This window comes from Diplotaxodon limnothrissa, linkage group LG12 (assembly GCF_057381915.1).
Source record: "Diplotaxodon limnothrissa isolate DT_005_m linkage group LG12, D_limnothrissa_male_GT1.1, whole genome shotgun sequence".
Lineage (NCBI taxonomy): Eukaryota > Metazoa > Chordata > Actinopteri > Cichliformes > Cichlidae > Diplotaxodon > Diplotaxodon limnothrissa.
Genome location: NC_140607.1, coordinates 23023257 through 23040290, shown reverse-complemented (window position 1 = coordinate 23040290; position 17034 = coordinate 23023257). Strand labels below are relative to the sequence as shown.

Below are 17034 nucleotides of genomic sequence, written 5' to 3'. Positions count from 1 at the left end.
TTGAATTTACTTTGAATTCGTAGATATTTGTGCTTATGGTGAATGCTATGGATTATAACAGGGTGACCAGCATTGCTTGCTGAATGGCAGCAGCACTTTTAGTCTGACATCTGTTTCAGCTCTGTTGCGACAAGAACAGATGTTTTACATATTACATTATATATAGGTTTTAATTTAATTTGCTCTTAACTTTTTTGTATTTTCTACTTTTTTAAGCTCCTTCTGTACATTTTTTTTAAACTTTCTGTGGCATTTTTTCTCGATAAGGTCTTCATTTTTATTTCATAAGAAGTTACACTGTTTCCCTGTGTCTGTCTCCTGCAACACAACAATTTTGAAACTTTTGGGATTAAAAAAATAAATCTTATCTTTCTTATCTTATCATGAAGAAGCCTGGATGCATTCAGTTACTGCTGTGTCATTCTGAGTGGTTCACTTAGTTGTGGCAGACAGAAGGTCTATGACACAGATAAACCACTCATGTACTGATATATAATTGAAGCGCTGGTGTATAATTGATAAAGCCAACATAGCTACATGGTGTGCTTAAAAGGTTCTTGCCAGACCAGCTGATCGTGGAACACTGATTCAGCACTAAAAAGCGAGAAACATTGGCGAGGTTAAGTGGGGTGACAAGCACATATAAACAAACAGCAAGACAAATGACAGGCTTAATGTGGTGTTTTGCTTTAGCTGTACAGGTGGGCTGGGCTACATAGCCCAGGAATTTAGGTTTCATACTTGAATTTGCATGGGCGTAAGACAACAAGCAACTGGCTGCATTTGGTTGACTGCAACAAAATGTCACAATGATTAACATCTGAATCAGTGATTATAGTAGCAGCAGCACACTGTGATAAAAATGTATCATACTTCAATTATAAAGCAATTGTTCAAACAAATAATAACAATGAAAATATGGTGGGTGTAAAATGAAGCTTAAAATGATTCAGAAAGACCCAACACGAGCACGATGGAGAGAAAAAACAGCACAGTGGATGAGGGCAAAGCTTTTAGACAAGGAGCGGCAAACAGCTAGCATGCTGGGTTAGAAACAATAAGACAATGTAGCCACAATAAGAAGGAACACAAAGGGGAAGAACAGGGCTCTCAATGGGGAGATGGGTTGTTTGATGCTGTGTTGTACTTGCTGACACTGCTCATCATTTTGTGTGATACAACCCACACCTGAGTGTTTTATCCAAACACTAGATTACATAACTGCCAGAGCCTCCGGGTACTTTTAAGTACAGTAGCATCTGCATTCATACACGTGTGTGTGCTCACAGAGCAGGCAGCGAGTAAAATATTATGCACTCAAGGATGGCACAGTGGAGGTCTGAGTGAATCCGTTCCAAGAATCCTGATCAATGTGTCAGAGAAATGTCAAACGGCCAGAACATATAAAACAACACAAACGGCTCCAAAACCCCTGAAAGACTCAAACACTCAGGCATGCATGCGTCTAACTTAGAGATAAAGAAAATGAAACAAACAAAAACAAAGAGAAGTCACTCCATGCTGCAAAGAAGTAAGGTCAAATGGATTTATGCCTCTCAGGGTTGAATAACTTTATAAAAAAAAAGAAAGCAAGAGATGGTAGACGCGACCGAGAAAGAGAAAAAGAGGGAGTGTAGAGTAAAGTATGGTTGAGCACCAAGTCAATTACAGACCACTATCTAAAATACTGCACCCCCAGCACAATCACTGAGAATTAATTATCAGACCTGAAAACCTCCGAGTTACAATTTAAAGTCTTTAAAGGCACCAAATAAGAACTGCCCTGCCATACTAATGAACTGCTGCTTAAAGGCCACATTTTAAAAGAGCTGTCGTTCATAAACCAGCAGGAATCACTCCACGCCTTTCAAATATACCACAAATATAGTATCTGAAAAATGCTTTGCATACAGAATCTCCTTCTAATACATGTTCATGCATAGAAAACAGTAGAAACATTAGTGCTGGCATAAACCCATCTTTGAGCAGCCGTTTTAAAGACAGGAAATCAATTACAGGAAATGAACCTAAGCTTATACTTCCCTTGGTTTTATCCCATATTCTGGGGCCATACCTTATAGGCTGCAGGGAATCTCTTAAATGGATTGGAGTTGGGTATACAATGCACCATGGTGCAGCTAGAGTAAGATTTGTCAATACTATGCCTACTGCAAAGCTTTTTTTAGGGAATTATATCATATTATTCCATTGCTCATGGCATAGCCCATCTATTGAATCATCACTACTATTCCCTCCATTCTTGCTGTTGAAAGAAGATGCTCGCGCAAGTAACAACTCCAGCTGGAGGCTTTTGTGTTCAGTGATAAAGTACATATATTTTCCCTGAAAAGAATCAGAAATGCTTCAGTGAGAGTAAATTTAAGTACATTTAAAATGATCAAAACCTGCAATAAAAAGCTCACTTGTTTAAAAAACACTTTGATGATAAAATTCAGCAAGATGATGACATTATGTTAACATGAACATGCATAACATAACCAAGTGATTCAGGGAAAAAAAGAATAAAAGTTGAGGTATAATTTCTGTAAATACGGCACATCTGAACTGCTGTTTAGCAATCCAGATATGTGTTATCTCAGACTGTAAATGGACTGCTACTTGCTGAATATAGCACATTTCTCCACTAACTGAGCACTCAAGGCAGTTTTTACTACAAGTCACATTCACTCTGTGCTTTATTCCATGCTGCTTTAAAGTGCTTTTCTAACTATCATGCACACAGTCACACTCTGACGGAGACATTAGGGCTCATTTTGGGTTCAGTACTCCAACCAAGGACGCTTTGAAATGTGGACTGAAGAAGCCAGGGATCGAACCATTGACTTTCTGATTGGTAGTCTATTTCCTGAACCGTAGCCAGCTGTAACAGTAGCCTAAGCCAATTACCCAGCAGTAAGCTACAAACAGATATTTTGTATGTTCATAACCCATACAGTCAGATTATAATCTACAGTTTAATTAAACCTTTTTTGCAACTCTTGTCTCGATCACAGTTAGATGTATCCTGGGACACCTATGGTACGCTGGGCTGAGACCATGCTTTGAACAGGTGAGGCTCTTTTCTCCTTAAAAAGAAAACAATTAAGAAAAAAACTTGAAGGAAAAGTTCTGGTGTTCAAATGCACATGTCGCTGAGTGGCCCCATGACCTGCTGGTTTGGTCCAATATCATTGTCAATCTACAGTATTTATCATCAGGTTAATTCTAAAGTTTCTTAGAGTACTTCGTTTTTGTGAATCAACTCAAGACGAGCAGAATAATTCTCCCTATTTTTATCGATAAGCCACAAATAATTTTCACAGCTGAGAAAACTGAGAACTGAAATGTGAAAATGAGTCTGTATGTCTGCCTTTCCAGAACATTTATACACTGTCATGCCCCTCTCTCACTCTGTAGTATGTTACATGCATGTCTGCCAGTTACTCTGAGCACATGGAGTAAAAAACGCCATTCTAACAAATCAACAAACAAAATTGCCTCCATCTTGGAAAAAAGCTGCTGCTGCTTGTAAGATTATGACTCAGCCCACGTTTTTCATGTAATTTTAAGATTTGTGATTTATGATGTCAGAAGTGTTGGGGGGGAGGGGGGGGATTTTAATGATTGTTCCACATCATTATTTATCATTACTTTCCTTGTGAAGCAAGTGTTTTTGACTGAGGTAATGGACATGAAAGTGGTAAGTGGAAGGTTAATAAAGTCATTCAAAACCCTCTCATAAATCTCCACACAAAGGCAGAAAGTGGAGGGCTGAGAAGGAGCAAATCACTAGCTAGCAGACAAAGGTATAAAACTAGAGGGGCAGAGAGGAAAAGGCTTAAAATGTTGACATAAATGTAAGGAATAGGAGGATGAATGGTGAAATGAAGGAAGCGATGAAAGTAATGAAGAAAAAGGAAAAAGAATACTGATGAAGAGAAGCTGCCCAACTGCACAGGTAAGAAACAGTTTTTCCACATATGTTTAAACCAAATCAGGAATCAATTTTTTGAGGAGACTGCAGATAAAAAAAAAAAAATAAATAAAATAATAATAATTTGCCCATTATGTCATCTTTTTTAATCTCCAAATATTGGTGTTACTATGTGCCTTAAAAACAGTATACAGAGCAGGTATTTTGACTGGTTTAAATGAAGCCATTAATTGTCTTCCTAAGCTTCACTCACTCTGGCTTCTGTTCATGGGCAAAGGTTTTTGAACACATTGTCAACAACAAATGGCCTGGCTTATTAAAGGTCAGCTCTCCGTAAAATCAATTCGTCTCAAAAACAGACACTGTAAGACATTGGCTAGAATCGGCATACTCATTGCTCATTGCAAGATGTGATATGTGACAACAAGCATAGATCTCTCAGTGTTCTTCGAGAATCAATTTCATTAACTTAGCTTTGCACATATAATTTGCTAGTATACCTGATAAATTGCAGTTTATAGTTTCTACAATAAAGAGGCAGTTATGTTGAATATTGCAATTGTATTTCTATTCTTAATTTTACCTATAAAATATGGAACTATGATTTTTTTTTTTTAATGGATGGATATGATTTTCAAAATGAACCCAGTAATGGTCACGTTACACTTCACTCACCAAGACTTCTGCCTTAGGCTAAAAATCTGACCATGTGTCAACATTCATTGGTCTGCCTAATTAGGGTCGATTCCTGCACATTCAATTGTTATTTGAACCAGACACTGCTAGACATTTGTTTATTTTGGCCTATTGATTGTTCATAGCTATATTTAATATATGATACACAATGCATTTAGAAGAGATATGTCAGTGCTTCTGAACCTTATTTATCCACTTACTTTGCATACAGAGTCCATCAGTGCAGTTTTGAGACTGGAGGACGAGACCCTCGCAGTCCTTTCCACCATTCTTGGGAGCTGGATTGTTGCACTCCCTCCTCCTCCACTGTGTACACTCTGTTCCACAGGCTGACCACTTGCTCCAATCTGTCCAGACACCATCCACTAGAGGGAACGGATGGGGACCACGGGAATGAGAGACGGAAAAAAAGAGGGTTTAGAAGGAGGAGACTGAAGATAACGGATTCAATTATTTCCTAAACACTGTAAAATGTGGCATGGGAGAGTACACACATAAAAAGACAGAAATTGAATGCAGAAGCTGAGCACAGGACAAAAAATTGCCCAAATGTATACAGATACAATATGCCAGGATGTATTATGGAAAGAAGTATTCTAAATGAAACAGTCTTGAATAGAACAGAATACCAGTGCACAGTGTGGTGCAGGGCAGTTTGTGTATAGCCTGTCCGTCACAAGGCAGTCCTCCATTGAGAGGGGCAGGGTTAGTGCAGCTCCTGGTTCTTTTCTGGAAACCTCTTCCACAACGGCTGTTACACGGAGACCACTCTGTCCACGTCGACCAGCCCCCATTCACTGCGGAAACAGAGATCAGTCCCTTAATGAATACAGTGTTTTATCCACTTCTTAACTATGTAACGCCCACCCTCTTGAAGATACCATATTAGCAAGGGTTTCTGGGTATCTGTGGTCCACTCATCCATGTGTCCCAGAGCTTGGCGCTATTATATTGACCATGATTTGGAACGATAGGAATCTAAGGGCCTAGTCACACAGGCCTAGAGATTAGCTGGCAACCACTGGTTGCTAAGGTGGTGCAGCAACCTCGAGAAAATACACTCTCCAACCAGCTGGGGAATGCACATTTTCCTTAGTGACTGAAGATTTCTATAGCTTTCTATAGCTTAATACTGTATGCAGATACAGTCAATAAAATAAGTTGAACTCAATCTTTATGACTACTTGAATCAGTGAATATGTTGTAGATTGTCTGAGATAATTAAAAAAAAATGATGATGATGCAATCCGTGATTTTAAAATGCCGTTTTATTGAACTGAAATAATTATCTTAGAGAAGGCTGCATGTGTCTGGAAGCTGAGTTGAAATTTAAGCAAAAGAGCTGGATTTTCCTGAACATCAAAACTACACAGACAATCTGCATCCCTTCAAGTAGCCTGCAGCTACTGCAGCATGATTTTCCACTGCTGTGCTTACATTCAGAAATATTCCCACTGAAGGGCACAGACTGACACAAATATGCAAACACATTAAGCTGTATAGCTGGCTAAACACATGTTAAATGACCAGTTATCATGGGGCTCGGAAATTGCTTAACCCGGTGTAGGGGAGAGAGAGAGAGAGAGGTGAACTGCTGCTGGATGAATCCTGCGGTTTGTTTTCCATGGTTTCTTTGAAACTCTTCACCTCCTTTGTCTCTTTCTTTTTGCCTCATGTCTTTCATTTGTGCTGCTGTAAAATGCATCTGCATCCTCCTGTAATTAGACCTAGCTGTTTCTTTGTTGTTTAGCATTATTGTTTCTGTGTTTCAAGAGAAAATGTGGCAGGACAGTGCAGACAAAGATAAGAGCAGACTAGACAGGCAGCAGGAGAGAAATCAGCTATAAAGTTAGAATGAGAGAGAGTTGGCATCTGGAGGGGTGGAGTGGGTAGAAATTCCACTGCTGCATCTCGACAGCTCTGTCTCAGCCCAGTGGACAGTGCCCACTCCTTGCCTAAGACCTAATTAGAAATGTATCATCAGAAAGTAACCAGTAAATTCACACACAGACACTTTTGTCATGCATTTCCTTCAGCTTTTAGGCTTTTTTCTTCCTCACTCAGTTGTTGTCTTCCGCTGTTCTCCCCTACCTCACCTTACCTCTCGCCCTTCTTTCTATAGTTGCTTCATTTTTTCCCCCCTCCTGTGTTTTTTCCACTACTGTTTCACCTTGTCAACAGTGTCAGCCAGGCCCTAGTGGAGCCGAGAAGATTGAACCACAGATTGAACAATCTATTTTTGTAAGGATACATCAGTGTCAAACCACTCCATCTCTTGCTGTCTGTATCGAACAGGCACACACGCTCAGTTATTTTGATTGAAACAGTCCTGCTGGTGAATGGAGTCAGTGTTATATTTTGAGAGAGACACTGCGTGTGTGTGTGTGTGTGTGTGTGTGTGTGTGTGTGTGTGAGAGCGAGAGAGAGAGAGAGAGAGAGAGAGTGTGGGGGGGGGGGGGGGGGGGGGGGGGGAGAGGGGGAGAAAAATTAAGTTGTATGAGGCATGGGCCTCCACCAAACAAACTCTTTCCTCTCAGCTTCTAGACAAAGCAACACTAGAAGAGAACCAGAAGTTTAGCGAGCTATTTAAAGATGTTTTTTGTTGTTGATTTTCACAGCTATTATTATGCCATATGCTGCTTTATCTATGCAGAGCTGGGAATCTTGGCAGAAAGTGGGAACATGTGGAAAGCCCACATGTTCTAATTTAGAACTAAAGGCAGGATTGGAGGGCTTTAATTGGGTGAGGTCAAGGGTGAGGTGAGAATATCAAGACAATCGCGAAGAGGAAGTGTTGGCACGGCAGTAGAGCTAATTTCACATGGCAGATGGGGGCTGGCTTCGCTGATCAGAGACTCGATATAACTGAAGAAAGCATTAAAAAAGGTGTCATATCATTATATTTCTAACATCAGAAATGAAAAAGTTTAGAGCACACATTAAAAATATGTATAAGCCAAATCCTATTGTTACAGCTTTTGTAGCCACACACACACACACACACACCTACACACACAGAAAGACATACCGACAAACTTACCATAAACAATAACGGTGGCTGTAGTGCTTCGTCTTTTGGCCACTATATTCTTGGCCACACACGTGTAGTTGGCTGTGTCAGAGAGACGCGCCTGCTTGATGATCAGGTTGTGGTCAATAGTGATATAGAAGTTTCTGTCCTCCGCCGGGTCGATTACCTCTTCATTCTTTAACCACTCCACCTAGGGGACATTCAGAGGGTAAATGGAGGTGAGGACAATGTCTTTTCTACACCAATGATAGGCAAAGAGACGTTTTACAGAGGACTAGTTTATTACTGCCATGAAGTGAAACAATTTAAATTTGACAAGATATCTAGTAAGTTATAGCGACGCCTTTTTTGCAACACATACTCCCTGTAGAGGAAATTATAATATTAGGTTCAAATCTTCTTTTCATAACTGATCCAGAGGATAAAATAAGAATACAAATATTAAAGCTTTCTTGGGTTTAATCTTGTTTTTAGAAACTTTTAGGAGTGATGTAGGACTTAGAAAGCGTGCTGCTGTCATCTTTTTTGATGGTTCAATGAGGAAAAGCTTTGAGAACATGCCATATTCAATAGTCAAAGGAAATAAATAAATAAATAAGCAGCTGAAGGACAGGACGCCCATTAGCGGCTCCCTAATCTGTCTTATGATCTCTCATGCTTCATCTTGTACTGTAAGTAACCCAAACCGCTCTCATGAATAAATCCTTGAGATTACAGATTACAAATTTACAAGCAAATTAATGTGTTTTATGAGGCAGGAAACAATAATAAGACTGATTGTGCATAATGAAATACCAGGAAGCTGCTCACGCACCAAGTCACAGGAATTAAACACTTGAAATCTGAATGACCCTCACTTACAGTGGGCCCTTGACAACAAGGAACCCTTGGGTGGCTGTAAAGGAAAGGAAAATGCCCAAACATATGCTTTCGAAAGGTACTTTGGGTGAAGGGTAGGACAGCGGGAAACTATTCTATTTATGAGCCTAATCAGATTTCCCGAGTGCTGTATTTACTGGACCAAACCCTCATAAATTCAGCCTGTCCAAGCTTTATGGCAGGCACATAAATGTCCAAGCTGTGTTGTTTAATTCATGTTGTTTAATTTCCTCCTCCCTTCTCATTAGGAAATGGATATCTCAGATGCAGAAAAGAGGAAATTCATTGTTATTCTTCAGTTTGCCGTTTACTCACTCTCCACTGTTATTCTCAGTTTTTCCACCCAGTTCTGAATCAGATTCAGTAGTACTCTTTGGTCATGGGGTGCAATGTAGCTGTGAATTCTCAATCTTAAGTGAGATGCTGTGTGACCTTTCAGCTTCCATTACAACATAAAGGTTATACAGAGAAAAAGACTAAGCCAAAGGAACAAAAACATTTATTTACAGTCAGACGATAAGCTTATCCTCATACTGTAAAGGTATAAAACAATGTGTTCTTTTCTGCGCAAAGGAAAAAACCAATAGAAATTACATTTGCAGCATAAAACAGACTATTTGGATCTCTTTTTATTTATGATATAAGAAGTGCTGTGGTCACAGGAAGCAATGATTTGACTATGACTTATTTTGAAGCATTGCCACAAGAGATGCAAATTATTCAATAGACTTAATGTAATGCAATACAAACCAAATCATGAAATAGTTAAGTAAAATAGTTATGATCTACTGTAGAACATGTATATACATATACATACATGTGTATAATATGCAGAACTATTCCAGTAAATGGTCCAAACACGAATTCTTTTATATATTTATATTTTCTTTGTATCCTGCACTAGGAAAAATTCTGTTGTAATGCCATTATGAATGGAGCGTGCTGTGACAGTGGTAATTTCATCTGAGCCACAGTTTTGAATCAGTGTCAGTTTTTTCCTGACAAAGAAATTGCCCGTGCCCTGCCATACCACACTGAAGTAAGACAGCGGTGCCAAAAGTCCCACTAATGTGTTTTTTTAAGTTAAGACAGCAGCGTTTCTTTATAATGACAGATTTATTAAACGTGGGGAAAAATAAATTGTCTGAAAGACATTTATTTTCTCAAGACATGTCAAGCTGTTCATCAATGTTTTCTGCACAGTAAAAGAAAGGGAAGCATTTCTTTTTGTAGGATATTATGCAGTGATTTTGCTGGTCTGGCCCACTTGAGATCATACTGGGTTGTGTGTGGAAATGAGTTTGAAAACCTGGATCAACAAATTAGCCATCACCAACACATGCCATTAGACAGCGTGGACGCTTAAAATGAATAAAATATGGCATTAAGCAAACAAATGTAACACTGTTTTTGGTAAAACTAGTCTCTTGTTCACTGTATTACAAAAATAGTCTCTCGTGGTGCTTTGGATGCTCATGTAATACTTATAATTTACTGCTACGCTGAAATTTCCCAGATGATCCAATGGAATGTTTTTTTTAAATTAAATTTTTCTTTTTTCCTCTTGCATTCATGTTAATCTAACATGCACACACTTTATAGAAAAGAAACAGAATAGGAGCGGAAGCATGTGAATGCGTGTGGGTAAACCAAGAGAGACAGGTGACGTGGGGGCGAGAGTTAAAATAACAAATACACATTCTCCCTTGAGGTTGGTTTGATCCAATCAGCCACCCTTTGCAATTCACACACATGCACACAGTCTTACACCAGCTGTGGCTAATGATGCAGTGGCAGTGGTAGAATAGCCACCACATGTGGTCTCTTTGTCTGAAGCCAACAGAGCACACATCAGTCTAACACGCGTCAGTCTTCAGGCGTCGTCAAAGTCCACGGTGGCTTTCAGTGCATTGTAACACTAAAGCTCACAACCCGTACAAACAGGCTCTCTCACTCTAGCTTGCTACAATTTCAGTGCAGCCGGTAAAACAAGAGAAATGGACAAATTAAATATAGACAGAAAAAAAGCAGTGGAATGCTGAATGCTGTTTATAGTGACCTTTTCTTTTACATTAAGTTATATTTATATAAAATACAAGTAGAGGAAATTCATAATGAAATAAAACATTTAAGGCAACAGTACAGTGACAGCTAGACCTGCAGAGGTTTTTGGTGATTGTGTTCCATTAAACTTTGCACTGAGTAAGCGAGCACTCTGCATCTATGGACAGGGAGATGTATACAGAGTATATCAGAGGATAACAAATATAGATGCTTAATAAAAATGCTAACATCTCCTCAGCTTTAAGGCAAACGGTGCAATGCCAGAAAACACGTACTATTAACAATAAGGTTTTCTTGTTTTTACTCATCATGCACAGAACTCCAGAACTAACAAGTTACAAATAGAAGGTCGCCCAGGTTAACTGAATGTGGAGCTTAAGTTACTGGAAGAAGAGTGGTAGAACAATTCAAATATATGGATATAGTTCTGAGAAAACGTATTTGTTCCTTTCCCGATTCTTAGTTTTTCCATATTGGTATTAATTAAAAGTTTTCAGTCAAAAAGCAAACTTTAATATCAGATGAGGAAACGCCGAGTAAATGCAAAATGCTGTTCAAACCTTCCTAGTCATGCGTGAAAAAGTAATGGCAACAACAACTGCAATTAAGTCTTTGTGATAGCTGATAGTCTTTTACTCCTTCTCTGTGCAGGAATTGCTTTAATTTGGTCAGACTGGAGAGTTTTTGAGTTGTTCAGAGGTGGACTTGCTGGTGTGTTTAGGATCACTGTCTTGCTGCATGACCCAAGTGGGCTTCATCCTTAGGGCATGAACTGATGCCTGGCAGAATTCATGTCTAATGTTAATTTTTCTTTGGATGGTCTGAAAGACCAAGCAATTTTTTTTATACATGGATGGACAACCTAGACGCGTTTGTGGCCTTTAATCATTCTTGTGTTGTTAAGCCAGTATAAAACAGGATGTCAAAACTGCCTGCTAATTTCTCTCACATTTTAAATACATTTTTAGCCCTCCTTGCACAGCCACTGTTGTTAAGTACCTGACAATGTTTTAAATGTCATGAATATTTTAGCAACCACACCACAAGTAGTTAGGGGGAAAAAAAAAATTGTGTTTTTCCTTGGTCATATTTTTTTTTATTTTATCATGTTTTATAATCTGACATCTGTTGTTGCACAACATTGTAATCATATTTTAGCAGGGCTGTCTAGTGTTCAACAAAATCTCTTAACGGATGTTCATTATGCTAATGTGCAGAGAAGTAAATGCAGCTCTTTGGTTCCTGACCTCATACTGTGAGCACAGCTACATTTGTGCACAAAGTGTTCTATAATGTATGTGGCTGCAAGACTGAGTTAATATCTCAATTTTATGAATTGAACTGAATAGTGTACGCCGAAGTGTTTAAATAGATTAGCAAAATCTCAAGGCCTGTGCAAGTATGTGTTTATGCACGCTTACCTGTCTCAGTGTAATTATTGTGAGTGAATCAAAGGTTCCGAGCGTCAAAGTTAACATTAAACTGATTTCTCTTTGTTCTTTTATCTTGCCCAGATGAAACACTAGAATTGACACCTCATTTTTAAACTTTCTTTTTCCCCAATTTTCACTCAAGCCTTCTCTTCTTATCTCGTCCCCCCCAGCCCCCCGTGCTCCCCCGCGCACACATCCAATCGAGCAAAACTTTAAAGACCCTCATCTCTCTCCCACACAATCGCATGCGTGCACATGCACACAAAGTGGTGTTTCTGTCACATAAGAGGGCATTGTATTGACTTACATTGATTATTTCCTACTCTAACCATGAATGCTACTTACCTAATCCCAACTATTATGGCCAAATTCACTAAATGAGGCAGATTGGTGTGATGAGATCACAAAAAAGCGCTGATGGGAGTGCACAGCGCACTGATTTATAAACAAAGACGCAGATAGTTTGTTCCAGTGATGACCAGCATTCTGCCAAGAAGAGTGCAAATTAGCTTACATATACATATACTAGGGGTGCAACGATATTCGTATCGATATTGAACCGTTCGATACAGTGCTTTCGGTTCGGTACGCATATGTATCGAACAATACAACATTTGTAATTTATTTTATCAACTTTTCTTCTGACGATGCTGTCTGTGTGGAGTGCTCAGTGAATCTGCGTTCGACTACTCCGCCTAGGCTGCACTGTCGAGCGCAGATCCACTGAGCGCTCCACACAGACAGCATAGTCAGAAGGAAGAGCGCAGGGCAAGCTAGCGAGACAGAAGTTAAGCTCTCGTTGCAACATGGCAAATTGAACCTCTCCCACCCTCATTCAGATCTGGCATTTGGAATTATTTTGGTTTTCATGTGACGTATGACCCTGAAGGTAAGCGCGTCATGGACTAAAGTAAAACAGTATGTTGGATGTGCCACGCAATGCTCAATTACATGGGTGGGAGCTAGTGTGTTAGCGCAGTTAGCTCGTTAACGTGTTGGCCGTCTAGCCCCATGCACGGGGCTATCAGGGGTAGCTCGTTAACGGAGATTTGCCGTGTTGTGGGGTTAAGGTCATTTTAACGAGGTTAACCTGAAAGCACTAGTGGGAACACAATGAATATGACTGCACATTTACGCCGACATCATCCTAGTGCAAAGACAAAAACAACAAGCATGCATGCTACAAACTTTACCCGAGTCATTTAGACAGCCGTTAGCACATGATTCTCCTTATGGGGACCTGATATGTTTAATATGCTGCTGAGAATATAGCCCAGAAGAAGCGGATAGTATAGCTTTTATTTTGGAAAGAGCCATTTCTCTGTAATAAACTCTCTTTTCCAAAGATGAGTGATTCCTCAATCAGATACAGGGCTCGCAAAATCGCTAGCCCGATGTCCTGGGGCTAGCGATTTTTCCAGTCGGGCTACCAAAATCTATCTCTTCCCTGCCCGTCCGGCTATTGTAGGAAGGAAAAATATATGTCAATGCTTTTGCATTCTTTCGGAAATGTAGCTGGGTAATTATGTCATTGGCATCGGTGAGCCACTGTCAATATGTGACATATTGAAATCGCGTTTGAATTTGCGCTTGTTTTTTTGCTTTCACTTTGCAATCGTGCGAACTGTGTATAGAGAGCGACAGCACTGATTGGTGAGTGATGATAATTTGCGCACCAATTCCTCTGACATTGTCTTATTAATCGTTAGCTTACTATGCAAACATGACAAGTGAAATCTCCCGCAGCAAGCTTAAAAATGTGAGAGGTTGATCGCGCAGAGAATCGCTGAGCTTATGTGAGTGCGTGTGTAAAAGCAGCAGTATATATATTTTAGTTCTGCTGAGCCAAATAAGACAGGTCAGGGTGAAGAAGTGACAGCCAAAGAAAAGCTTACCAAAAAACGGAGAAGTTATGACAAATGAGACTATAAGGCAAAAAGAAAGTGCAGCTTTATGGTTTCATGGCCAAAATAATTTCTGTGGCTGCGATATGATGAGCTAAATAACCAGGGCTGCACATAAGTGGTCCGCAGGTGCGCATTCGCTGTCAAAATAAAAAACACGCACAAGGGTTAGGGTTAAATTTAAAAACTGTACTTTTGAGTTAAAATATATATTTATAATTTTAATAAATGACAAATTAAAAAGGCATGAACATTTTATTTTGTATCGAAAAAATATCGAACCGTGACACCAAAGTATCGAACCGAACCGAACCGTGAATTTTGTGTATCGTTGCACCCCTAACATATACATATACTAATTTGAAAGAGCAGACAAGGTGAGAGAGCGAGTAATCTACTAACAAAAATGTTACAGTGCAGGCTTTAAGAGCATGGCAATTTAAATAAATGAGAATTGATACATTTATTTTATTTATAGACAAAGTCTTCTGTTAGGAATTCTGCTGGATGGTGTGTCTATAAATCTGTGGGATCAATACTGATGTGTAGAAGAATACAAAAACATTATTTAGCTCTAAGCTCGCACGCCCATGCGTTAATGTTACTGCGATGTACAGTGTGAGGCTGGAGATATGCAAGTCAACATTGTAAGATTCATGCACTCATGCAACACTTTAGACACTCAGTCATAGCAATAGCTGCATTTTGACAAACATTTCAGTATGATGTTACTGGTCCGACACTAGAGAAGGAAATTAAAGTGGTCTGTGTGGTCACTGCAGAGAAAAGGTTCAAACAACCCTTGAGGCACCTTTCTGTGTAGAAGTGTGACTAAAAACTAGCAAATCAATCAGCCCACTGTAAAAAGGGACAAAAAATATGCATCCTTGAATGTGTTTTATATTGAGATTCTTCTCTCCCCGATGCTCCAGCTGGAGTTCATCTAGATTTTGCCCTCAAAACCCCCCCCAAAAAACAACAAAACAAAAAAACAGTATTACTGAGCACCAGTAAGACTAACAGGATACAACCAATGTTTTGGCACCTTGTTTACAGCTTTGAGAAAACCAGTCACACCAAGTATGCACTCACACTGATAAAACTCTCCCCTTCTTATTCCAAATAAATGAACCTGCCTAGTGACAGCTATTATAACCATTTCAGGCGCAAAATAAGATTTTTCTTTTTTTTTTTTAATTCAGTTCAATAAAGTGTTTGCTGCAAAGCTTAGTAAAATCACTTTTCTCTGGTTCTTTTAAGTGTTTTTGTCCCATATTTTTATGGTCATAAAGTGAAACTCCTACAAAATACATATGTAATAAGCCCAGCTGCAAAGTTACCTGTGAGTTACATTTTGGCTTTTTTTACACAAGTTTTTTTTATCAGCATAAACATGAAATGTGTGATTATACATGCAAGTGTGAAAATATTTCCAGTGTTTCTGAGTGTGATCACAAACACAACCTGAGTGTGTCAGAAGGCACCGTTTGATACGCTTGCAAACACAAGCTGTAACAATGCCCTCCGTTTCAACTGTAACAGGATTAAAAGAAAAAAAAGTTCAGCAAGAGTCCATTCTTTTTTCTTTAGACAAAGAAATCAAAAGGGCTTCTTCGTTGAAAGGATAAAGGCTTTGTCTGAACAATTACACACTCACTTTGTTCCTGTTTTCTTGCCGTTTGGAGCTAAAGACTGACATTGGTTTGGCTACAGGTATACACTGTGAGCAAGACTACCAGATAAAAGCAGGTTTGCATTTCCCTGGCTCTCACTAACGCACCCACTTGTGGTGATAGATATTGCTGTACTGGGGAGTGAGCATATCTAAATATGCAAATACTTTCAGCTGTTTTCTAACTTAAAAACAAATCAAAACAGGAGAAAAGGTAAATGCATTGCATTTAATGACAATCTATTAAGATATGCATCTTTCTTTGGCAGTGGAACAAAGACGTGCCTGTATGCTATGAAAGATAAAAGTAGGCCAAGGCATAAAGGGAGAGAGATATATATTGCCTTTTGTTACACTGTAGTGCAGCATGTTTTGAAAAGCAAAGCAGGAACATCATAGTCATATTGTGTCACAAAAAGAAACAGTATAAATCTTACAAAAGCAAAATAAATGGCAGACCACAGAGCAAGAAGTAAGATAACAAAACAAAGAGTATCTATGGCAAATGCTAAAATATGACATGCTTTGTAGAGCCACTACAAAGAGTCTCATAAGGGAGCTGATAACAGCTTAGTGATACAAGGTCTATGGGTAGAATCTGCCACTGAATCACAACATTAATTTTTCAAAATAGGAGCAGCCAAAAACACATCTATGCACAATAAGCACAATGAGAGTATGACAGAATACAAAATTGGCTAGTTAAATTACAACCTGATTCTGCAGTCAAATCACGGAAATCAAGCTGTACGCCGTGCATGTGTGAGCCCGTGTGTGTGTGTGTGTGTTTGGATGTGTCTGTGAAATGCCGAAGTGTTAATATGTATGTTCATCGCTGAGGATTATCCCCTTGATTACTTATATTATCTGGGTCCTTATGTGAGTGGGTTAAAGAGCTCTAATAGTGATTACCCTACCTATGTGTGGGTGGGAACTAAATATGCATTCGATTTCCATGTTTTAACAATCCAAACCCACACTACACCTGTTCCAGGAGGCTTCATTTCCACTGGGGTGTTGGGTGTCAGTGGAAAGAGACAGTAAAGAGACATTCATGAAGATTGCTCTTCAGAGTTTAGCCCTGTCACCTCAAGCTTACATGTTCTCCCCGCATCTGCAAGAGTTTCCTTCAGTTGTTCCAGTTTCTTCCCACACAGCAACGATATTCACAGTGGATTCCAGGCAGGATTATTCCAAGTGAGAACATTTGATATCATATGTTGTGCTTTGGTTTTGTCTATTTAAGTGCAGGACACAGATGTATGTGATTTGGAAACTGTATACTATGTGTGGACTAAATTACTTTAGTCTAGGAAAGATGATAATTTTAGTTATGGTCAGATGATTTTGATATTAACCAAGTGCCTCCAGTTTGTACTTAATCAAAAACACAAGGGATGATTTATTTTCTACTAAAGGTA

At 39.1% G+C, this 17034-nt stretch overlaps 1 protein-coding gene across 1 annotated transcript in view; it reads right to left on the bottom strand.

Annotated features, from left to right (window-relative positions):
* Window positions 1–17034, bottom strand: part of unc5ca (unc-5 netrin receptor Ca) — a 198434-nt gene that overhangs the window by 29508 nt on the left and 151892 nt on the right. Inside the window, exons 5-7 of the mRNA XM_085368343.1 lie at window positions 7671–7851; window positions 5260–5427; window positions 4831–4995 (exon numbers count right to left, since the gene is read on the bottom strand). Of these exons, the coding sequence (XP_085224469.1) occupies window positions 4831–4995; window positions 5260–5427; window positions 7671–7851 (514 nt within the window). The remainder of the gene's footprint in view (window positions 1–4830; window positions 4996–5259; window positions 5428–7670; window positions 7852–17034) is intronic.